This window comes from Dama dama, chromosome 13 (genome assembly GCF_033118175.1).
Source record: "Dama dama isolate Ldn47 chromosome 13, ASM3311817v1, whole genome shotgun sequence".
Lineage (NCBI taxonomy): Eukaryota > Metazoa > Chordata > Mammalia > Artiodactyla > Cervidae > Dama > Dama dama.
The window spans coordinates 39,501,119-39,526,035 of NC_083693.1; the positions used below are offsets into that span (position 1 = coordinate 39,501,119).

Sequence of the window (24,917 nt, forward strand, 5' to 3'; positions counted from 1 at the left end):
CCTGCTCAGTGCGCCGAGGGCCCTGTCTAAGCCGCTCCCTCCGAGCCGCCGTACTGTTTCCCGGTGGGGTTGGTGAGGCATGGAGCGGGTGGGCGGCGGTGGCGATTGCTGCGGCTCCTCCTCCGCAGATCCGCGAAGCACCTTCGTGCTGAGTAACCTAGCGGAGGTGGTGGAGCGTGTCTTCACCTTCCTGCCCGCTAAGGCGTTGCTGCGGGTGGCCGGGTGAGGGCAGAGGAGGCGGGAAGCTGACCTCGGGGCTTGCCTCGGGCTTGCTGGGCTGGCGGGTGGGCGGATACCGTCGGGACCCAGGGCTGACCCCGGCTCCGGAACCCCTGTCCCCTGGTGGCGCTCCCATACCCCAGCATTACCTGCTGTAGTGCTCCCGGGGACCCTTCCCAGAGGAGCCAGTTTCCCCCTAAGGTTTTCTCCGCCCCCAGCTCTGCCTCCGAACCGGTGCCAGACGTCTGGCCGTCCCAGGGACTCGGGATCCCTTAGCAATCTCCTGCTGTTGAGGTTATGTGTGGTGGGGAGCGGAGGGAGGTCTGTAAAGAGCTGCGGGAGAAAGAGAAGTGAACGTCCGTTTACAGTCCTTTGTGCGTGTGCGTCTCCAGCGTGTGCCGCTTATGGAGGGAGTGTGTGCGCAGAGTGTTGCGGACCCATCGGAATGTGACCTGGATCTCCGCGCTCTCGGCGGATCCCTGCCATCTGGCGCAGCATTGCCTGGTCCGCGTGGTAGCCGAAGAGCTTGAGGCAAGTAAGGGGTGTCGCGTACAGTCCTTTGCAAGATTGGTGGATCAGTCGTTGAGAACTAAATATTTTAAAACAATTCGTATATGGCCTGACTTCCCTGGTGGCTCAGAGGGTAAGTAGACCGCCTACAATGAGGGAGACCTGGGTTCGATCCCTGGGTTGGGAAGATCCCTTCGAGGAGGAAATGGCAACTGCTCACTCCACTTCTTACCTGGAGAATCCCATGGATAGACTGGCGGCCTACAGTCTACGGGGTCGCAAGAGTCGGACACGACTGAAGCGACTTAGCTTGCACACAGGCATTGTAAGGATGTGCCATGACACATCTTTGACAATTCTTCACCTGTTGGGCGTTTTCAGTTCAGTTCTGTTGCTCAGTCATGTCCGACTTTTTGCGATCCCGTGGACTGCAACACTCCAGGCCTCCCTGTCCATCACCAGCTCCCGGAGCTTGCTCAAACTCATGTCCGTTGAGTCGGCGATGCCAACCAACCATCTCATCCTCTGTCACCCCCTTTTCCTCCCACCTTCAATCTTTCCCAGCATCAGGGTCTTTTCCAGTGACTCAGTTCTTCGCATCAGGTGGCCAAAGTAATTGGAGTTTCAGCTTCAGCATTAGTCCTTCCAATATTCAGGACTCATTTCCTTCAGGATTGACTGGTTTGATCTCCTTGGAGTCCAAGGGATTCTCAAGAGTCTTCTCCAACACCACAGTTCAAAAGCATCAATTCTTAAGCTCTCAGCTTCCTTTATAGTCCAACTCTTACATCCATACATGACCACTGGAAAAACCATAGCTTTCACTAGACAGACCTTTGTTTTTTGCAACCTTTTGCAACCTTTGTTGCAGAGTAATGTCTCTGCTTTTTAATATGCTGTCTAGGTTGGTCATAGCTTTTCTTCCAAGGAGCAAGTGTCTTTTAATTTCATGGCTGCAGTCACCATCTGCAGTGATCTTGGAGTCCAAAAAAATGAAGTCTGTCACTGTTTCCATTGTTTCCCCCATCTGTTTGCCATGAAGTGATGGGACCAGATGCCATGATCTTGGTTTCCTGAGTGTTGAGTTTTAAACCAACTTTTTCACTCTCCTCTTTCAGTTTCATCAAGAGGCTCTTTAATTCTTCTTCACTTTCTTTCATAAGTGTGGTGTCATCTGCATATCTGAGGTTATTGATATTTCTCCTGTCAATCTTGATTCCAGCTTGTGCTTAACCCAGCCAAGCATTTCTCATGATACACTCGGCATGTAAGTTAAATAAGCAGGGTGACAATATAACAGCCTTGATGTACTCCTTTCCCAATTTGGAACCTTGTCTGGTCTAACTGTTGCTTCCTGACGTGCATACAGATTTCTCAGGAGGCAGGTCAGGTGGTCTGGTATTCCCATCTCTTTAAGTATTTTCTACAGTTTGTTGTCATCAACACAGTCAAAGGCTTTGGCATAGTCAGTAAAGCAGGAGTAGATGTTTTTCTGGAACTCTCTTGCTTTTTCGATGATCCAGTGGATGTTGGCAATTTGATCTCTGATTCCTCTGCCTTTTCTAAATCTAGCTTGAACATCTGGAAGTTCACGGTTCACATACTGTTGAAGCCTGGCTTGGAGAATTTTGAGCATTACTTTACTCGCATGTGAGATGAGTGCAATTGTGCAGTAGTTTGAGCATTCTTTGGCATTGCCTTTCTTTGGGCTTGGAATGAAAACTGACCTTTTCCAGTCCTGTGGCCATTGCTGGGTTTTCCAAATTTGCTGGCATATTGAGTGCAGCACTTTCACAGCATCATCTTTTAGGATTGGGTATTTTATGTATCCAGATTTTCACTATTATGAAAATGCTATTTAGAACCTTCCTATTACCTGCTTCCCTTGTCACATGGTTTTGCAGGGATGGGTTCTGAAGGGTCTCTATTGCTTATTGTCACATGAAAATGCCAATAGCTAATACTTAAACCCAAATATTTCGACCCCCAGTCCTATTTAAAATTATACATTTAATATAAGTTATTAAAAGCAAAAATGGAAAATAGAAAAGAAATAAGCCAAAATGCTAGCAAAAGTTTCTTTTGGGGGTAGAAGTGTGTGTGTGTGTGTGTGTGTGTGTGTGTGTGGTGGTGGTATTTATAAAAACTTTTCTATTTTTCTTTTCTTCAAGTTTTTACCACTGCAGGTATTGTTTCTATTTAACTTTAAAAGTTTATGATTTGTAATGGCTGTTAAAGCTAGGCAGACTTAGTTGTGAACCCAGCTTTGGCACATATACATGTTTATATATATTTATATATACATATATATATAAAATAGCTGTGTGACTTTGAAAATGTTACATAAACTCTCTGAGCCTGTAAAGTGAAAACAAAATGATACTATTTACACTCTTACAGAATTGTTGTAAGAATTAAATAATGAAAAGGTAACACATGTAGGTTTACCTTCAGTACCAGGAATATAATATTTTTAATAATTGAAATTATTATTCTTTATTAATATCATTACTGAAATTCATCTACTAATACCCTTAAAGATATTTATACATTGTAGAATACTAGTGTGGAGACAAAAATGTAATCTTATCTAAATCATTCATGCTGGGGTTTTTTTGTGTTTGCCAAATTATCTAGTAGACATGATACCTTACAGCCATAAAGAAAGTTGATTTAGCTTTTTAACTATAAATATTTTAAAATCCACTGAAATTTTTATAAAACATTTTGTCATTTGGAATTGTTTTTAAATGAGGTTCTAGTTGTCTTCTGTTGTGCTTTGGGAACATTTCATGTTGAGGATTGCCATTGTTACTTCTTTAGTGAGACTTGGGAATGAAAATTGAGCAGTTGCTTCTCAGGGTGTACCAGAATCGGGTCTAGACTTCCAGACTTTAAGAATAAGAAATGCAGGGCCTAAGCACCAAGGGTTATTCTGCTGATTTATGGCAGAGTCTCACCTAAATCTCACATCTCTTGAGTTCTCTCCCCTGTACTCACTATAGTGGGCATCACAAACTCAGATGACTCCAGAGTTAGTCAGGTGGGTTACTAACTCAGGTGGGTTGGGCGACTCGGTGTAACATCCTGGAGAGTGGTAGGGTGAGGCAGACCAGGTCGCACTTGCTTCTCCTTGGCCTTTGTCAGGGAGAATGGTGTCTAATAAGTATTGCCAGAGTGTCTACTTTTTCAAAAGAAATCTACATTTTATGTAAATATTCTGTGGGAGTTTTAAATGTTGGCAACTAAAATACATTTGTATTTGTGTGTCTGGTTTTGTTCATGAAATTATTTAAGTTTTAAGTATAATTGATTTACACTACGATTTACACTGTTAGTTTCAGATGCACAACATAGTGATACAGTATTTCTGTACGCTACAAAATGATCATTATATGTTTAGCTATCACCTGTTACCATGCAAAGTTATAATACCGGTCATATTCCCCATACTGTACATTTCAACCCCAGGACTCATTTATTTTGTAACAGGGAGGTTGTACCTCTTAATCTCCCTTACCTGTTTTACTCATCTCCCAACTTCTCTCTCCAGTGACAACTGCCTCTTTATTCTCTGTGTCTATGACTCTTTCTGATTTGTTGTTTGTTCATTTGTTTTGTTTTTTTAGATTCCACACATAAGTGAAATCATATATTTGCCTTTCTCTGTCTGACTTATTTTACTTAGCCTTATGTCCTCTCGGTCCATCCATGTCATCACAAACAGCAAGATTACATATATATATATATTTTAATGACTAAATAATATTCCATCATGTAAGTAATGTTGTTTGTTGTTGTTCAGTCACTAACATGTGTCTGACTCTTTGTGACCCCGTTGACTACTGCACACCAGGCTCCCCTGCCCTTCACTGTCTCCTGGTGTTTGCTCAGATGCATGTCCATTGAGTCGGTGATACTGTCTAACCAACTCATCCTCTGCTGCTCCCTTCTTTTGCCTTTAGTCTTTCCCAGCATCAGGATCTTTTCTGGTGAATAGGCTCTGCACATCAGGTGACCAAAGTGTTGTAGATTCAACTTCAGCAGCAGTCCTTCCAGTGAATCTTCAGGGTTAATTTCCTTTAGGATTGATTGGTTTGATCTCTGCAGTGCAAGGAACTTGGACTTCTCCAGCACCACAATTGGAAACCATCAATTTTTCTGCACCCAGCCTTTCTTATGGTCCAATCCTCACATCCATACATGACTACCCGAAAAACCATAGCTTTGACTATACAGATCTTTGTTGGCAAAGTGGTATCTCTGCTTTTTAATATGCTGTCTAGGTACAAGTGTACCACATTTTTATCCATTCATGTATTTGTGAGCACTTAGGTTGCTTCCATATCTTGGCTATTGTAAATAATGCTGCAGTGCATGTATCTTATCAAACTAGTATTTTTTTTTTTTTTCTCCTTCAGAAAAATACCCAGAGGTGGAATTGCTGGTCATATGATAGTTCTGATTTTAGCCTCTAAAATTTGTATGGAAACACAAAAGACCCTGAATAGCCAAAACAACCTTGAGAAAAAAGAGCAAGGGTGGAGATATCATGTTCCATGATTTCAAACTATATTACAGTAATCAAAATAAATTTTAGGATTATTTGTTGTGGTTTTGTGAAAATGCCATTGATATTTTAGTAGGGATTGCATTGAACGTGTAGATTACATTGGGGTACATAGTTGTTTTCACAATATTCTTCCAGTTGATGACCACAGTATATTGTTCCATTTGTGTCACCTTCAGTTTCTTTCATCAGTGTCTTAAGATTTCCTGAGTGTAGGTCCTTTATCTCTTGGTTATTTTATTCCTAATTTTTGTTTTTTTTTTTTTTAATGTAGATGGGATTATCTTCTTTCTTTCTCTTTCTGATAGTTCATTGTTAGTGTATAGAAACACAACAACAACAAAAAAACAAACACAACAAATTTCTATATATTAATTTTGGATCCTGCAACTTTACTGAATTCATTTAATAACTGTAATAGTTTTTTGGTAGTGTCTTTAGGGTTTTCTATATGAAGTATTGTGTTATCTGCAGTGACAGTTTTACTTCTTCCTTTCAAATTTGTATCCTTTTGTTTCTTTTTCTTGTCTGATTACCATGGCTAGAATTTGCAACACTATGTTGAGAGTAAGTGGCAAGAGTGGGCATCTTTGTCTTTTTCCTTATCTTATGAAATGTTTTCTTTCAGCTTTGCACTATTGAGTGTGATTTTAGCTGTGATTTTTGTCCTATATGATCTTTATTATGTAGATGTGTGTTCTATCTCCAGTTTGTGCAGTTATTTTCATAAATAGATACTGAATATTGTCAAAACTTTTTCCTCATTTATTGAGATGATTAGGTATTTATTCTTCATTTTGTTAATGTGGTGTATTCCATGGACTGATTTGCATATATTGAAGTATCCTTGCATCCCTGGGATAAATTCCACTTGATCATGTGCATGACTCTTTTATTAAAGTATTATTGAATTTGATGTGCTGATTTTTTTTAAAGGAGTTTTGAATCTTTGTTCATCAGAGATACTGGCTTGTAATTTTCCTTTTTTGTGGTGTCTTTATCTGGTTTTGGTACAGAGTATATGTCATAAGAATGAGTTTGGAAGCAGTTCTTCCTCTTCATTTTTAGGGAATAATTTGTGTAGGATATGTGTTAACTCTAAATGATTGGTATAGAATTCACCCGTGAAGCTCTATGGTCCTGAACTTTTGTCTGTTGGGAGTTTTAAAATTACTGATTCAGTTTCATTGTCAGTAATTGGTTTGTTCATATTTTCTGTTTCTTTCTGATTCACTCTTGGGAGACTGTATGTTGTTAGAAGTTTATCCCTTTCTTCTAGGTGTTTATCTTGTTGGTGTATAATTGTTCATAGTAATCTCTTTGAATCTTTTGTATTTCTCTGGTATCAGTTGTAATATCTCCTTGTTCGTTTTGTTTTATTGATTTGGGCTCTTTTGCTTGATGAGTCTGGCTAAAGGTTTTGTAAGTTTTATCTTTTCACAGAACCAGCTCTTAGTTTCTTTGACCTTTTTTTACTGTTTTACTGTCTTTATTTCATTTATTTCTGCTCTGAGCTTAATGATTTCTTCTACTAACTTTGGGTTTTTTTTGTGTTCTTTTTCTAGTTCATTTAGGAGTTGTATTGGGTTTTTAAATTGTGATTTTTCTTGTATTCTGAGGTAGGCTTGCATTGCTATACACTTATCTCTTAGAATCATTTTTGCTGCATTCCATAGGTTTTGGGCTGTGTTTACATTTTCTTTTGTCACCAGGTTTTTGATTTCTTCAGTTGCCCATTGGTTACTTCGTTGCATATGGTTTGGCCTACCAGTGCTTTGTTGTTTTTTTTTTTTGTGTGTGTGGTTAATTTCTAGTCTCATAGTGTTGTGGTCAGAAAAGATTCTTGATATGATTTCTGACTTCTTAAATTTATTGAGACTTGTTCTGTGGCCTAGCATTTTATCCATCCTTGAGAAAGTTCCATGTACACTTGAAAATAATGTGTATTCTGCTGGTTTTGGATGGACTGTTCTATATGTTATATCTATTGAGTCTGTGTGTCCTAATGTATTGTTCAAGGCCAGTGTTTGCTGTTGATTTTCTCTCTGGATAATCTGTTAATTGATATAAGTGGGGTGTTAAAGTTCCCCACTACTATTGTGTTACTGGCACTTTCTCCCTTTGTTTCTGTTTTCTTTATGTATTTAGGTGTTCTCTTTTTGGGTGCATATATATTTACAACTGTCATATCTTGTTGGGTCAAACTTTTTATCAAAGTAGTGCTACCTATCTTGCTTTTCATATTCATTTCCATGGAACACTTTTTTTTCCATCCCCTTACTATCTGTGTGTGTCTTTAGATCTGAAGTGAGTTTCTTGTAGACAGCATATATATGGGTCTTATTTTTTTTACCCATTCGGCCAGTCTGTGTCTTTTGATTGGAGCATTTAGTTCATTTACATTGAAAGTAATAACAGATTAAGTATGTACTTGTTCCTGTTTACTGTTTTCTGATTGTTTTTTAATTCTTTTTTTCCTTCTTTTGCTTGCTTCCCTTGTGATTTCATGACTATCTTTAGTGTTAAGTTTGGATTCCTTTGTTCTCTCTGTGTGTGTGATTATTTTAAGGTGGTGATTCTTAAGTTTGAACACATTCAAACAAACCTGCATCCACCCCCACGCTTTCTTGTTTTTGACATCATATTTGCCTTTTTTTGGTTTCTGTATCCCTTAACAACTTTTTGTGGATATTGATGATTTTACTATACTTTTGTCTTTTAACTTTCCTCCTAGATTTTTATATTTCCAGGTGAGGTGTTTTTCTTTTCTGTTTAGAGAAGTTTCTTAAATATTTTTTGTAAAGTCTACTTAGAGGTGCTGAACTCAGGTTTTGCTTGTCGGTGAAACTCTTTATTGCTCTTTCAAATCTGAATGATAGCCTTGCCGAATAGACTATTCCTGATTGTGGGTTTTTTCCTTTCATCACATTGAACATATTTTGCTGCTTCCTTCTGCCCTGCAAAATTTTTGCTGAAAAGTCAACTGACAGTGTTATGGGAGTTCCCTTGTACATAACTAGTTGTTTTTCTCTTGCTGCTTTTAAGAGTCTTGCTTTATCTTTAAGTTTTGCCATTTGAATTATAGTGTGCCTTGGTATGGACTTCTCTGAGTTCTTCTTGTTTGGGATCTGTGCTTTCTGGATCTGGATATTCCTTTCCCAGGTTAAGGAAGTTTTTAGCTATTATTCTTCTAGTAACTTCTCTTGTCACCTTCTCTCTCCTCAACTTCTGGGATTCCTATAATATGAATGTTAGTACTCTTGATGTTAACGCAGAGATTTTTTAAACTACTATTATTTAAGATTTTTTTCTTTTTCTTTTCAGCTTGAGTTGTTTCTGTTACTTTTTCACTTCACTCATCCATTTCTCTGTATCGTCTGATCAACTGTTGATTCCTTCTAGTGTAGCTAAATTTATCTCAGCTGCTGTATTTCTCAGATCTGGTTCTTTATAACTCACTGTTAAGCTTCTCACTGTGTTCATTCTTTTCCTGAGTTCATTGAGCATCTTTACGATCACTGCCTCAAACTCCATCAGGTAGATTGCTTATCTCATTTCACTTAGTTCTCCCTCTGGGATTTTGTTTTGTTCCTTCATCTGGAACATACTCCTCTGTCATTTTTCCTGATTTTCTGTTTTTATTTCTTTATAAATCAGGTAGGTCAGTTATGCTTCCTGATCTTGGAGAAGCAGGAGATGTCCTAGGGGGTCCAAGAGCACAGTTCTCCCTGATCACCAGAGCTGTGTCCTTTAGGAGTACCCCTAATGTGGGCTGCAAGGGCTCATCTCTTGTGGCAGAGCTGACTGCTGTGGGTGTCCTGGTAGGCAGGGCTGGCCCCCAAGCCCCGCTGGCTGCCAGGAGCTCATGTGGAGGCTGCCAGCTGCTGGCGGGTGGGGGTTGGGGTCCAGTGAAGTTGGCTTTGTGGCCGAGGGAGGACCAGGGCTGGTAGGTAGGTAAGCCCATGGCACTAATAGGCTAGAGGAAGAACTCCACAGAGGTGCTAGTGGCATCAGGGTCCTCCTGGTAGAACAAGCTCCCCAGAATGGCTGCTGCTGGCATCTCTGTCCCTAGAGGGGGGTCCCAGTTGCCTCTTGCTTTTCCAGGAGGCTCTCCAAGATCTGACCGAGGCTCCTTTCAAATTACTGCCTCTGAGCTTGGACTCAGCATATGGGATTTTGTGTGCACCCTTTCTGAATAGAGTCTCTGCTTCCTCCAGCCCTCTGGCTCTTCTGTCCACAAGCCCTCCTGGCCTTCAAAGCCAGATGTTCTGGCGCCTCATCTTCCTGGTTGTAGGACCGATGGGCTGGGGGTCCAATGTGGGGCTCAGATCCCTTACTCCTTGGGGACAGCCTCTGCAGTTGTGATTAGCCTCACATTTCTAGGTTGCCTGTTCAGGGTGTGGTCTACGCTATACTGTATCTCCACTTTCCCCCTTCTGCCTTCTCATGGTGATTCCTGCTGTATGTCTTCAGTGGTGGAAATTTTTTTCCATTAGTCTTGAGGTTGTTCCCATCAGCAGTTTCTCTGTAAATAATTGTAAATTTGGAGTGTCTGCAGTAGGATGTGGGCTGAAGGTCTTATTACTGTTATCTTGCCCCCTCCTCCCTAAATTATATTCCTTGAAGATGCCTTGTGGACCATGGAAACTATATCCATAGTTTATTATTCAGCCCTGAGGCCACTACAGGGTCATCATTGTCTCAGTATCTTTCATGAGTTTGTCTATATGGAATCTACTCCAAAACAACTTAACTTTCCCAGATTACCATTTCTTTTTCATTTAACTCCTATTGAGGCTTCACTGAATGCTATCTTCTTCCTTCTATTTTGATAGTAAAAATCTTTGAAAGTAACCAGCTTAGGAGGAAAACTATGTACACCTTTTTCATTTAGTTGAGCTGCTTTGCCACTTGTCTGCTATATGTATTTTGGTGGAAAATATGAGTCTGAATAAGCCAAGGTTGTAAGGGCTTACAGCTGTCCCTTGTAAGAGGTAAGGCACAAGTAAGAATGACTGGGATGTCAGGGATGTCATATATGAGGTCAGATGTCCTTAGGAAGTCTAGGAAAAGGTTTTATGAAGAGTGTGGCACTTAGCTCTTTCTAAGGAGAAACAATCTTCAGCAAAAGGAAGAAAGCTGCAGAAGAATAAATACAGAAGTGAGCTTGTCCAGATAATGGTGAGAGATAGATTCCTGTAGGAAACTAGTTAGCAAGCCAGAAATGAAGGCCTGGATTATTTAATTTGGCAAAGAAAAGAGGAGTGATACAAGTCTGTATACCTTTTCTCTGTTGCTGAGATGTTTCCATTGCTGTGATACCTGTTCATATAAAGCCAGTGGGATCTTTTGCTGGTGTGTAATGTTTTTGTCTAAGAGCTTAAATTATTGTGAAAATGAACTTCTTCAGTCAGGCTGGAATGAATGTGACCTGAAGAAATAATATATGTTCAACAAATGAATGAACTGAAAATGAAAGAGCATAAGTGAAAAATGAATGAGTAGATGGACTCAGAACACCTGAAGAAAGGTAGGGCCACAGCAGTTCGGGTCAGGGCAGAACTTTAGGGCTCCACAAAAGCATTTGTAGATTTGTGTGATCAAATTCTGTTTTGTTTTCTTTTTTCTTTGCAGAATGTCCATATATTACCACAGACAGTTCTTTACATGGCTGATTCAGAAAATTTCATTAATCTGGAGGAGTGTCGTGGCCATAAGAGAGGTGAGTATCAAAGGAAAAAGTTTTGGATTCTTTTGCTTCCTTATGTACCTCTGTTTGGAGATAAGTGCTGTTTTCATCCTGAGAGTTACTGACTTTCTGAGGCTGTGCGCCTGCTCCCTGAAGAATGCCTGAATATAGTGTCTTTGAACTTTTGAGGAACCGTTTGCTTCAGAGATTGCAAACCTTGCAATCTCAAGATTCAGAGATTCTATCCAGAGATTGTAAACCTTGTGGTACAGTTGACACAAGTTCTTTGGAAAGGTGTTTTCTCATTTTGAAATACTTGCATGTGCAGGCATTTGTCTTTTACTATTAAAACAGAATGTTTGTCTTTGGCTATTCAAGCCCTTTATTCTGTTGGATGACTATTTGCCAAAGTTCTCTGTCAGTACTGTGCATTCTTCTTGGCTTGCTAAGGGAAGAAGCAGACCATGTCCCATGATGGGCACACTGGCCCCCAGAGTTACGACTTAGTGGATTATCATTGTGTGACTTGATTCCAGATGACTCTGCTGTAGAAAAGTCATGATTTCGTATCAGCTTAACAGAAAGAATAGTAAATCTGAAATTCAGCTGCTACTGCTGATGTCATTGAGGCAAAAGCAGTGTGTGAACAAGTGGAAAAGGGGCAAACTGGCAATGCTGAAGGTCAAATTTAGAATATAACATATAAAACAGGGACTCATAACAACAACAAAATACTACTTTTGTTTTCAGTCAAAGCTTTTAGATGTCCTTGTAATGTGTTCTAGTGTAAAGTGACTTAAACTTTATTTAATATTTGCTTTTATTTTCCTCATCAAATTTGACCTTAAATGGATGACCTGGATAATCTTCTTCTATATTATTGCAGCCAGGAAAAGAACTACTATGGAAGCAGCGTTTGCCCTTGAGAAGCTCTTCCCAAAACAATGCCAAGTCCTTGGGATTGTGACCCCAGGAATTGTAGGTGAGAGAATACCAACTTGATTTCCTGCCTTTCATTCATATGGGGTCCTATGGATTGGTGGGTTATTTGTAGCTTAAAGCAGATTTATGTTTTTGGCCATTGAAAGTACAGTAAAGTTGGTCTTATATACCTTCAAGTTATATTTGACTTACATTCATGTTCCTTAGGTTATTGTGGTTAATATTTCAAATCTCAGGGTTGTCCATATAAGCCACATGTACTAATAATTCATATCTTTCCAGTAGCCATTCAGAGGAAGACAAAGATCTCATTCCTCCTCTCTACAAATTAGAAAGTATTAGTGAGAATTCTCACTCCTGGCACCTCAGCCAGAACTGTTTCTGGTGGGTGGAGGTGAGGTTGGCCTCATCAGGAGCTGCCTTCGACCTTCCTCAGATACTTCTCTTTTTCTCCTTGGCTGCCGCTATTTGAAGCTTATAGCATGAAGTTTTCTCTTTCTAGGTTTGCTCCTGGTGAATTTTTGCTGCTGTAATTATTTTTGACTCTGTTCTCTAGCTAGTGGGGGAGTGAGAGCCTGTTGAGGCCATCATGGTGCAGTGGCTCCGATCCCTGGGTGGAAATCCCAGCTGTACCACTCTAGTGTCTGCATGACTTTGAGCGAGTTCGATGACCTCATGGAGCTTCAGTTTCCCCCTGTCTGACATGGGGGTGATTGACAGTACCTTTCGCGGAGAGTTTGAGGAGTCAGTGAATTGTACACGTGCAGTATTTAGAATAGAGATACACAGTAAGCAGTGAGTAAATGTTAGCTATGATCCTTTACTTTGTTGCACTCAGTAGTACTCCATAATTGGCATTTTTAATCTTCACTGAAAGACTTTTGATTGTATATTAAGTGCTGTGCAAGGAAGTACAAAAGATTTCAAGTGTTTACAGGCAAGTAAGGGTAAGTAAATGGTTGATGGGGACTGTTTCATCTCGCCTGCAATTAGCTCCTACCCCTGTATTATTATATCAGCCCCTTCATCACAAAGTTTGTTTCTCATTGGATTGAAAAAATGATGGCAGTGACTGATTTTCTTTTCACTCTTAATTTTTCCTTAAATGAGTGATCTAGTTATCCATTATTAGTTATTATCAAATGCCTCTATAGAAACAACTTTGAGTTGTTACCTAATTTCGTTGGGCCTCTCCCTGCTGCCCGCTGTGACTTCCTCAAAGCATGACCAAATAGAAACTCTAAAATTTGAGTTGGGGGTCAGGGACAAGAGAGGGCAGGCACTCTTGTGCGACACTCTTGCCTCTGTGACCCCATAGTGAGGGGTGAGCAGTCTACCTGAAGCCTTCCTCTCATGCTCAGAGCCTTGCACATCTTTCCCCCTAAGTTCCCAGGTGATCTTGATGTTGGGAGGGAGTATCATTCCAACTCCCTTATTTGGGACCTGTCATCTTATGTTTCCTTGGACCCACTCCTCACCCTGCTCTTGATTCTTGTTCCCCTGCAGCTGAGTGGTTTCTCTGAGCCAGTTCCACACATGTCACAACAACACTTCCACCACGACAGCTGATTGGGTTCCTTTTTCTTAGGCTACAATTAGTGACTATTTCTAAAACAGCCATTGGTGATAAATTTTTTTCAAGTAGAATTGCTGTGAAGTTGTAATTACTACCTCCCCAACTTTTTATTTAGAAAAACTTCAAATCTATAGAAAAGGTGGAAGAATAATAGAATAGTACAATAAACACCCATATACCTTCATCTAGATCACCATTGTGAAAAACATGTGCTTTTCCTGTGTTTATGAAAACATTTGTTTCTAAACAGTTTGAAAGTAAATTGTAGGCATCATGACCTTATACTCCTAAAAATGTGAAAGCTGAGGAACTTTTACTTGGGTGGTGGCCTGTTATCTATTGATTATGTTAGTAGACTAAGCTGTAGGTGTGGCTGGGTAATTTACATGAGGTGAAACTTCTGTCTTCATTGTATTTGTTCACAAAATGGTTTAACTTTTTTCCTAGTGACACCAATAGGATCACGTAGCAATCGACCTCAGGAAATAGAAATTGGAGAATCTGGTTTTGCTCTATTATTTCCTCAAATTGAAGGAATAAAAATAAAGCCCTTTCATTTTATTAAGGATCCAAAGAAATTAACACTAGAAAGGCATCAACTCACTGAAGTTGGTAAGTTGTTACATTTACCACTAATTGCCCATATTGTTGATTGATTTTGTTTGTTCCTGAGAGAGTCAGAATCAAGTACAAGTTACTGCAGATATGGATAATTCAAACTAGTGATTAACAGAGGCTGGTGCAATATTTTTGATAGAATAAATCCACTTTTTAAATTATTTTACTTACATTAAAACCTGCGAGAACCAGAGATGAATTTTCCACAAATACACCATTGATAATAAACTAACTTGTATTTAATTCTGAATTTTGAAGGACTTCTTCCTCTTATTTTCTTATCATTTTGTCCTATTTTGTTTTTGAAGTTGAAAAGTTTAAGGTTTTATTTCTCTTTTGTGATAGTAATCATTTGTTTAAAAAAAAACTAGAAGGTACAGGTTAGTTCAATATCGACTAATTAGAAAGAAATGTGTGATGAATTTGATAAGTTTTAGAAATAGTGTAAGTTAAAGCAAAGTCTATCAGACAAAGGTTTACTAGGAAATACCAGGCAGGAAACTTGCTGATGTAGACAGGTCATGCATGAGAGTTGATAAAAAGGGTTGGCTCAGTTTCTAAGCTCTAATGAGAAAGCTTAATTTAATGTAGTAAGCATTAAACTAACTATTCAAGCAAAGCAGTGTTAAGGCCGTTTACCTACCTCTGCAGGTGAACTGATCGGGGTGAACTTGTTAGAGGAACTTGTTTGGCCTTTGACTTGGTGCTTTTGCTGAAGGTCATATGGTTTCTTCTTCTGTGCTGTCTCTTTTTTTGTCCAGAAGTGAGTATGGTGCCTCCTGGGCATGTTCTCTTCTGTTTTAAAGCAGCCTGGGGATCCATGGTTGAGGTCTTCCTGGTAGCACTGCTTGAAGCTAGAAGCCTAGTTTTGTCCATTTATAAGAAAGACTGAAAATCTTGAGCGGGGAGTAACCTCTGTTTTATGATCAAATAGTTATTCGATTTGTTTTAGACCTTGCTTGCATTGTGGCTCTAAGTATAGGAATCAGAAAACAGACAGGAAAAAGAGTCCCACATTTTTCTGCTCTGTGAAGTGGTTTTACTGGTGTCCTTTCCCTGAACTCTTTGCTGTCAACAGTTTTGACTTATTCCAAGGCATTGTTTTCATCCTATTCATGACCTTCTGGAAAGTGAGGCTTTGCCTAGATTGAGATGATAATCTCTATTCTTTCCCATTACTATTTTCTATTCCTCAGTTTGGACTGTTGCCTTGTATGTGGACAAGAAGATGGAGGCATTTGAGGTGGGCAGGGAAGGAGGGGTTGGAGGCTGTGATGTGGGCATACCTTCTCCACAGAGTCCCAGCCTGCACCCCTGAGCCAGACACCCGGAGCAGCTCGTCAGTCATGTTCTGTGACCGTGGAAGGCACCCCGTTCCTGGAAGTGTCCCACAGGCTCGGCACACCTTCTCTAAAGGCCAGATAGTGACTGTTTCAGGCTTAGCCAGTCATACAGCCTAGGCATCTATTCAACTCTGCCACTGGAGCACAGAAGCAGCTGTAGACAGTACACAAAAAAAATCAGGTTTGTTCCAATAAAACTTTATATGCAAAGGCAGGGGGCCAGATTTGGCGCCCGGGCTGTGTTCTGTCTTCCCCTGCATTGCTGACTTGGCTGCTCTGAGTAGAAAGTGGTGTGTGGAAAGCCTGTGATGAATAAACAAAGCCCCCTCAGCCTCCTGCGAGATGGGCAGTGTCTCTGTGGGCAGTGACCTCACATGAGATATTATATTCCTTCTAGACCTTGTATATAGGGTGTGTCATAATCAGACCCAGCATCCTAGTACCCAGCATCCCATATGTACTGGGATGTATATTTATATATATAAATATACATGTATATAATATACACACACATACACACGGCCACACACCCTGGTTACGTTCTTTTTGAAGAACTTACCAAAATAGCATGTTTTTTAAAAGAAGCGTGGTGGTGGTTTGGTCGCTAAGTTGTGTCCGACTCTCGTGACCCCATGGACTATAACCCGCCAGGCTCCTTAATCCATGGTATTTCCCAGGCAAGAATACTGGAGTGGGTTGCCATTTCCTTCTCCAGGGGGTCTTCCCCACCCAGGATCGAACTCCAGTTTCCTGCATTGCAGGCAGATTCCTTACTGATTGAACCACAAGTGAAGCCCTAAAGAGGCACAGGTTGTTCTAAGATCTGTATGGTATCCACCCCATGTTAAAAAATAGTCTCTGGAATGAAAAAAATATATAGATATACACGTGTAGATGGGCCAGCACTTGATTCTTTCGGAGTGAAAGCAGAAATACCCATGTTCCGTAAAAGCCAGTGTTGGTTTATTGGCAACTGTCCGTGTGCAGATCCTATGCCAGTCCTGCGTGTGCGGGGCTGTGGAGATGCCTCCTGGCGCTCCCGGTTCAGCAGGCCAGGCCGACTTTGAATGCAGTACACCGATGTGTGAGTGTTACCGAGCAGACGCACAGAAGTGCTGGGAAACATAAGCATGGGACTTAATCCACCCTGGGGTCTTGGGAAAGTGACATTTGGGCAGAGCCCTGAGGAGGAGTGAACTGGAGTGGGCGGGGGTCCCTCACATGTGGAGTCAGGAAGTGGATCGTAGAAGTATTGTGCCTGCTTTGCAGGTTATTGACAAAAATAAATCAAAGGACAGGAAATAGGAAGGGCCTGGCAGCTCACCTCCAGGACTGCTGTGCAGTCACTGACTCGTTTATGAAGTAGAAGGAATTCCAGTGAGTCTGGAGAATGGTGAGATGGAAGGTAGGGGAGTGTGGTTGAGCCAGGAGGCAGGCTGGGGCCGGCTCTGCCTTGTAGAGGATCTGAGGATTTTACAGACATAAGGGCCGCGGTAAGCCAGGACTCTAGGCAGAGAGTGACACAGCCGGCTACATCTTCTGAAACTGCCCCTCTGGCTGTGGTGTGATCAGTTTGGAGGGACACAGGAGAGGATGCAGGGAGATCAAGGCTGTTGTGGTTGTGGCAAGTGGAGTTGTAGAGACATGGATGGATTCACGCTGAAGTTTCGAGGTGGAATCAGGAGGTTGGGGTGAGGGATTAGCATGTTGGGAGCTGAGAATGAGGATGGGGGCAGTGTTGTCCCCTGGGTTTCTGCCACGGCAGGCACGCGGAGGGACGGGATAGACGGGGACGGAGGTTAGAAGAGTCAGGCTCCCAGTTCTGGGTTGGGGACACAGGTTAGAAGAGTCCAATTACCAGTTCTGGGTTGGCCATGTTGAATCTGAGATGGGAACATTGATTTGACAGTTAATATGTGGGTCTGAAGCTCAAGAGAATGGTGTCAACCACAGATGGAAATCTGGGAACAGGTAATTTAATGGTGATTGAAGAAAAAGGAACTGGCACAAATTGGAAGAGGAGGGGAAGGAGGTTCAGCAGCTGATGTTGCTTATTCATGGTTGACACTGACATGATGCCAGCATGTGCCTCCCATGGGCAGCCGTTCCCTTCTCCAGGGGATCTTCCCAACCCAGGGATCGAACCCAGGTCTCCCGCATTGCGGGCGGATTCTTTACCAGCTGACCTACCAGGGCATAGTTCCTTGTGCTATACAATAAGTCTGTCTTGCTTGTTGTGTACCTATTGAAAGTAATTGTCGATATTCTACATGCGTTTAGATTATATCACTTTCAAATGGTTCATAAAAGAGCTGTCTTCAAGGAGAGGTTTCTCTAAAAAGAAATCTGAACACACAGACCTAGCTTTTGCAGGCAGTGCTAGCCAGTCTTTGGAACAGTTCTTCATAGTTGACTTTCCTGAATGTGATGCTGGTCTTGGTGTCCAGATTTTAGTTTTTTCCTTTTAACCTTCCAGCTTGATCATATCTGTAATGAATTTATATTCTGCCTTATTTGAAAATGAATTTAAGGCAGCTTACAAAAAAGATAATGTAAACCATCAGTGGAGGAATTCTGAGTTGAGGCGCACGTGTAGGAGGGGCACAGTGCTGCCAGGGCCATGGGTAGTACGGAGGTGCAGACTGTCAGCATTTGCTAGAGGTGGGGCGCTGGTTTGCCGGGCCAGGACAGAAGCAGAACTCTACCCGGTCTTCTGAGAACTGTGATAAATTCTAGTGCATCCACATGCCCTTATGGTAAGTAGGTGGAGTTTTTCAAGCTGTTTCGTACCATGTCACTCTATGAACACTCTATGAACACTGTGATTCCTTAAAGTAACAGTGGTAGGATCCACACCAGCGAGGTCTGGTCCCTAGCTGTGTGTGCAGTCGCCGTGTTTAGGGCTGCCGCAGGAGTGGCTGGCCCACGTGCCCTTCAGGCACGTGCTGTGACTTCCGTCTCACGCCGGGTGTCAAGGAACAGTGCGCTGAGAGCACTGGTGGAGCGTGTCGTCTGCCCAGCACACATCAGAACTCAGAAGACGGCCGCCTGCTTTCTGGGAGTTGAAAGTCCTGAGACACTTGTACTGAGTAGGGGACCCCCTTGTTTCACCAGGAGGCAGGACTGAAGGCGGTGCCGGGATTTACCTCAAAGTGAGCTGGGTGGTCATCTTCCCAGGCTCGTGTATCTCAGGCCTCTCAGTGTTGAGTGGCTTGGCGTTTGAACCTTCCTTCCGGTACGTGATGCAGACCTGTCTGCCTTGACAGCCTGGGCTAGGTGGACTTGTTCTCTAAGTTGGGTGGAGGGAAGTGAGTCTGGTTTCTAGAGTAGTGTGTGTTTGTGTGGTTGGCTACAGAACAAGACCACTGGAGGAAGACGTTGAAAGCACTGGGTATGCGTTGGCTGAATGAGGGCGGTGCCTAGTCGGCAACTGTAAAAGAGTCTAGAGCTTAGGAAGGGGAGAGATTAGAAGTCTTTAGGTTTCTTAAAACTGAAAACTGAGAGTCAAGAGATGTGGATCTAGTCTGCTAAGATGTTGTCCTGGGCCAGTCACTCTCCTGAGATTAGCAGTCCTTATTCGTAAAATAAGACTACAGTGTTGACCCCACAGGCCTCTTCTGACTCTAAATAGTCATTCTGGGAAGAAAAAAAAAAAAGAAACGTTTTCTGCAAATTTGCTGCCCTGGTCTGTGTGGAGAAAAAGATCCTAACTTTAGTAATGGTTTGGGGTATATGGTGTCTTGAAAGTACTGGTTTTTACTAATATCCTTCTTACTCTCCAAATCAGTGATGTGCTGTGGAGAGAATTAGAAATGGACCAGAGGCAGTCTCCCTAGAGAAGTCATTACTTCGTGTTAGGAACTGGTCATTCACCTCCACCCCACCCCAGTTTGCTTGAATGAGCTTTATCTCAGGCAACTTTTACTCTTAACGTCTATGAAGATGGAAGTCATGTGGCTGAGACAGTGGATGCTCGAATGTGGGTCAGGTGTTTGACTTTTTTCTTTTTCCTGTCCCAGAGCCACCTGTTTGTCAGATTTCAAACTGATAGTCTATGAACAAGGTGCCAGCGGCACGTACGAAAGCCTGGGAGCTTGTGGGGGATGTGAGTCCTGCCTGCCTCCTGACCGGGCTATGCTGCCCTCTAGTGGTAGCTGCTTTTCATCCCAGAATTACATCCCAGAAGTGCTCCAGAATTGAGTATTTCCCTGCTTTGGAATGAGTTTCCCATGGTTAATCCACCTTCCCTCTCCTGGAATATGTGGATAAGGCCTGTATTTTAATGGTGTTTTTGTTTCCTAAGGCTGCTGTAACAAATTATCACAAACTTCAGTGGCTTAAAGCACCATTTATTCTGTCACAGTACAGAAGGCTGGAGTCAGTGTTGGTGGAGCTGCTTCCTCTGGTGGCTCCGGGGGTGGGGGTGGGGGGGATCTCTTTTCTCTTCCTCCTTCTGGTGCCACTGACATTCCTTACGGTTGCATCATTCCAGTCTCTGCTTCTGAGGTCACATTGCCTCTTCTGTCTGCCTCTGTTTCTCTAGTAAGGATACTTGTGTAGTATTTAGGGCCTACCTGGACAATCCCGATGATCGCATCTCAAGATCCCTAATCACATCTGCAAAGACCCTTTTCCCAAGTTAGGTCCCATTCTTCGTTCCTGGGAACGTGGTGGGGGGATCACACTCAATCCTCTACAGGTGGTTCGTGCCGTCTCCCGCTCTGGACGCTTAAATCCCCCTGCGTCTAACTCTGTTCTGTCCACCAGCGTCCCCTTCCGTGTCAGCAGGCGGCCTGAGTGGAGACGGCTCGTACCCAGGCCCACCAAGGGGTGCCGCTCAGTTCCACAGCTACTTCCTTATTTGTGTTGAATGTTGACTATGTTATTTTCAAATAGCCATTTAATTTTCTTAATGGTTAAAAATTAATTATAGCAAAGGTTTTGAGTAATGTTAGAGCTTGCTAAAAAAATGGAAGACTTGACAGCTTAAGCACTAAGTTGCATATTAGGCATATAAGACATTAGCAATAACATTTCATTTTGAAAAATAATTCACAATTCCTTTCTAAGGATTTCTTTTAAAGATTCCCATTTTTAATTGTCACTCTTCGTTTTTCTGCAGGTCTTTTAGATAACCCTGAGCTTCGTGTGGTCCTTGTGTTTGGCTATAACTGCTGTAAGGTGGGAGCCAGTAACTATCTGCAGCGAGTCGTCAGCACTTTCAGTGATATGAATGTCATCTTGGCTGGAGGCCAGGTGGACAACCTGGCATCGCTGACTTCTGAAAAGTATGTTTGATGTGCTTTTGACTTCTGCATGTGATGGGTTATGTTCTCAGCTTTACATTACTTTGGGTTTTTAAAACATCATGTTTAAAGGATTGCTAATAGTTCATTCCATTTTGCAGTAGACATAGGTTGAAGGGCTTACACAACATAATTCTGCTTATCTTTGAAGAATGAAATTTATATATGTTATCCTTTTAAGAGTTTATTCTTAGTTGGACTTACACTCTCCTTAAAATTGACTTTCACCATTGTTTATTGTGTTTCCTTGATGGCTCCGTCACTGAAACTGCAGCACATCACTTGCTCTCTGGTTCTGTTCTCCTCTAAAGGAAATGTGGGGTTCAGTAGCACAGCTTTGTGGTAAAGCTTCTTGGAGCCTCTAGTACTGTGCTCAGTACTTTGGATCTTTTAGAGGGAGGGGTAATCCTGTTACTTGTGGCAGTTCTTAAATACATTTGGCCACAGAACCTTTTGTACATGAAACCTGTTGCAGGCCTACCGGTATTATTCAGCAAACATTTTTTAAAATATTGTATTAGATTTTTAAAAAAAAATTTTATTGGAGTATAGCTGATTTACAGTGTTGTGTTAGTTTCAGGTATGCAGCAAAGTGAATCAGTTATACATGTATCCACTCTTTCAAGATTCTTTTCCCATTTAGGCCATTAGAGTATTGAACAGGGTTCCCTGTGCTATATACTTATCTATTTTATATATAGTAGTGTGTATATGTCAATCCCAGCCTCCCAGTTTATACTCCTCAGCTTCCCCCTTGATAACCCTGTTTGTTTTCTACATCTATGACTATTTCTGTTTTGTAAATCAGTTCATTTGTACCATTTTTTCAGATTCCATGTATAAGCAATATCACTTGGAACACATTTTAGGAAATACTATACTAGATCTTTTGAAAGGCTTTTTCAAGTTCAAAAGTGATATATATCTTTGATTTTATTACTAAGGCATCTGTTTTCAAAGATAAAAATATTTGCTCTTCTATCTTGAACCATTACTACTTTTCCATTTCCAATGAAAGTATGTAGTATTTTGAGTTTCAGCTAATTAAGTGGACATAAATACCAGCTGTTTCCAAAAGGAAGAAAATGAAACATTCCCTCTGACCCCAAATATTTCCTGCAAACCTCCTTATTTGTTTCTTTGTGTACTCATTTTTAGTATTTGGACCCTAGAGCAGTGACATGGAGACAGGCTGTTAGAGATCAGTATCTTTAAGAGCAATTTAAATCATCCCAGTCATAATCTCCCTTCTGGTTGTCAGCACCGACAGGTCAGGGAAAGCAGATGCGAAATTGAGTTCCCTGGAACTTGAGGAAGAAGGGAGGAAAGCCAGATGCACTGAACTCTAAGCACTGGATTTCCTGCATAAGTATACCTGATTCTCGGTAGCTGTCTTTGGGTTATTTCCCCTCTTGCTTAATCTTCCTTATTGTCTTTTAAACTATATACAGATATGGCAATGGTGATTTAACTTACAGTTTATCTTTGAAATGCCAACTCATTCAGACATGTAACATCTGGGATGCTAGCCAGTTAGTTTAGCATGCTGTCTGTATATAATCTACCCTTTATACCTAATATGGGGAAATACACCCTCCAGCAATCATTACCTTTTACGTGACACATTAATGTGGTCTTTACACTGTGTCATTGAGTAAGGGAAGCCATTGGGTATATCAGTGATTCATCTTAATGGTGTCCAGATATAAACCCCTCTCCCTCTAAAAAAAGATGACTAATTCTTTCAGGCAGGAGACACCTGTTGCCATTGTATACCGAAGAGGAAATGTAATAAAGTTAAAGGGGCAGCAGCAGACTTCAGAAGATGCATTCTGCCCCTCAGAGACTTGCTTTGCCACTGGTTAGCCTTAAGGGACTTAGTGCTTAAGCCTTTTAAGTCTTAGTTTCTTACTAACCCAGTGAATCCTGCCTGTTCACAGACTCAGATGTTGCTAAGCCTGATAAAAAAAAGCTACTTACTTGGTTTCCCCCAGTGGGTGTTCACTATATTACACTTTACAACTTTACTAACACTGTTTATATTTTCTTTAATAACCATAAAATATTTCATTTTAAAAAATGCCAGGTAAGTAGAAACAAAAAGAAAATGTATGATTTTTCCCTTCAGATTAAACTAAATTATTGGCCCAAAGCAATAAATAAGACACAGCAGTGTAACCTATTTCTTTATGGACCAAATAGAAGAGAGCTAAAACCTCTGGAATTATGGGTTCTAATAAAATTATCCTCCATGACTGAATATTTAACACACCTCTTTTAAAATTTGACAAGCTGAGGTAGGGGATAAAAAGGTACTGAAGATGTAAATAATACCAAAAGCTTCAGCATTGTATATATGAATAAAGTTGTAAGATTCCTTTTTAAGGAAGAGGGTAAGGTAAGGATGCTCTGTACTCTTCTAAAGCTCAGGCTGGATTTTAGAAATCTTTGTGGTGATGCATCTGCCCCTTTGTATCTATGACTGAAGAAATAATTGCTTTATCCTCCATAGATCTGCCTTCTGCGTTCTTGATTGTATTAATTTCAGTAGTTTCATTTTTAACCCTTTCTACCTTACCTCTGATCAGGGAGAGAGCACCTCAGACTAACTGTAAATTAAGGCAGCACTTCTCAACCAGTGAGAATCGGGAGGTGTTTTCTTTTCTTTTACACTATAAATCTGAATTGTGTTTCATGACACGTCGCCACTGTTCTCCTTTCATTTCCTAGGAACCCCCTGGACATTGATGCCACTGGTGTGGTCGGACTGTCATTCAGCGGACACCAGGTCCAGGGTGCCACAGTGCTTCTCAACGAGGATGTCAATGACGAGAAGACTGTGGACGCTGCAATGCAGCGCCTCAAGGCAGCGAACATTCCAGAGCAGAACACCATTGGTTTCATGTTTGCATGTGTCGGCAGGGGTTCTCAGTATTACAGAGCCAAGAAGAATGTGGAGGCTGATGCATTTAGAAAGTTTTTTCCTAGTGTTCCTTTATTTGGCTTCTTTGGAAATGGAGAAATTGGATGTGATCGCATAGTCACTGGGAACTTTATATTGAAGAAATGTAATGAGTTTAACTATAATGATCTATTTCACAGCTATACAACAATAATGGCACTGATTCATCTTGGGTCATCTAAATAAAGCCACCTGTAAAGTGGCTTTCACAATATATAACTTGCAGGTTCTGCCTTTTCTGGAAAATGGAAACTTGGGAGGTGTATATTTCAGACAAAAACTTTATATGTATCTGTTTTGTAGCTTTGACACTCTAAAGGTTTTTTTGGTAGTTTTTAATGTATTAGATGGAGGACAACTTTGTATATAACGTAGTGGGGACCCAGAATTGAGAACTTTTGCATCAGGCACAAGTGAACCGATTATGACTATTGAACCAGGCTGAGTGACAGGACTTTACATAGTCTTCTGCATGGAAAGACTGAGAAAGGATCCATCAGTGGAAGGAGAGCTGAGACATTCCATGACTACCTCTGCAGTGTGAGATGATCTTTCAGCAGAATCATGAAGATTTTTTTCTTCCTTAATAAAAGAGAAAACTATACAGATGGCTTGATAAATTTTTCTCTGCTTTACAGTTTCACCATGTTTTTCAGAAGCTGTAACAAAATTACTACTGACTTTTTACTTGATAAGTATTAAAGAACTGTTTTGTTTTAGTACTCTATAAAGTTGCTTAGTCAAATGAATTGCCAAGACTAATCCATATTCTATTTTAAGGGAAAACATTTTCCTTTTCCCTCAATAAAGATATTGCAACATGGACAAAGGATCGAGGCTAGAGCCACACTTGGGTATCAGCTGTTGCCTTTGTGTGCTAGAGTCCTTGAAGAGTAACTGCTGACCTTAGTCACTCACTGTGGCCCTCAGGGCATAATCACCAGCAAATAAACATCAATGTCGAGATTAAAAAAAAAAAAATGCATCGGAAGATTCTTTTTTCACCTACTTCTATATAGCTAATTGGCAGATCAGGTGACTACATCACCTTTCTTTGATTTTATACCAATATAACATACCTTGGAAACTCAGATAGTTGTGTTGTTAAGTTTGACTCTTTGCAACCCCATGGACTGCAGCATGGCAAATTTCCCTGTCCTTCACCAGCTCCTTCACCACTTT

General features: G+C 41.2%; 1 protein-coding gene and 1 non-coding gene across 2 annotated transcripts; both read left to right on the forward strand.

Annotated features, from left to right (window-relative positions):
- FBXO22 (F-box protein 22) lies at positions 1-24,339 on the forward strand. The gene is made up of 7 exons (XM_061158914.1): positions 1-222; positions 612-750; positions 10,934-11,021; positions 11,875-11,970; positions 13,954-14,118; positions 20,590-20,755; positions 23,504-24,339. The coding sequence occupies exons 1-7, from the start codon at positions 80-82 to the stop codon at positions 23,919-23,921; spliced, it is 1,215 nt and encodes a 404-aa protein (XP_061014897.1). The 5' UTR covers positions 1-79; the 3' UTR covers positions 23,922-24,339.
- Positions 24,340-24,566: 227 nt separating this feature from the next.
- Positions 24,567-24,678, forward strand: LOC133068723 (small nucleolar RNA SNORA3/SNORA45 family). Its single transcript, XR_009695676.1, has one exon. It is a non-coding gene; the product is annotated as a small nucleolar RNA SNORA3/SNORA45 family (small nucleolar RNA).
- Positions 24,679-24,917: the final 239 nt, after the last annotated feature.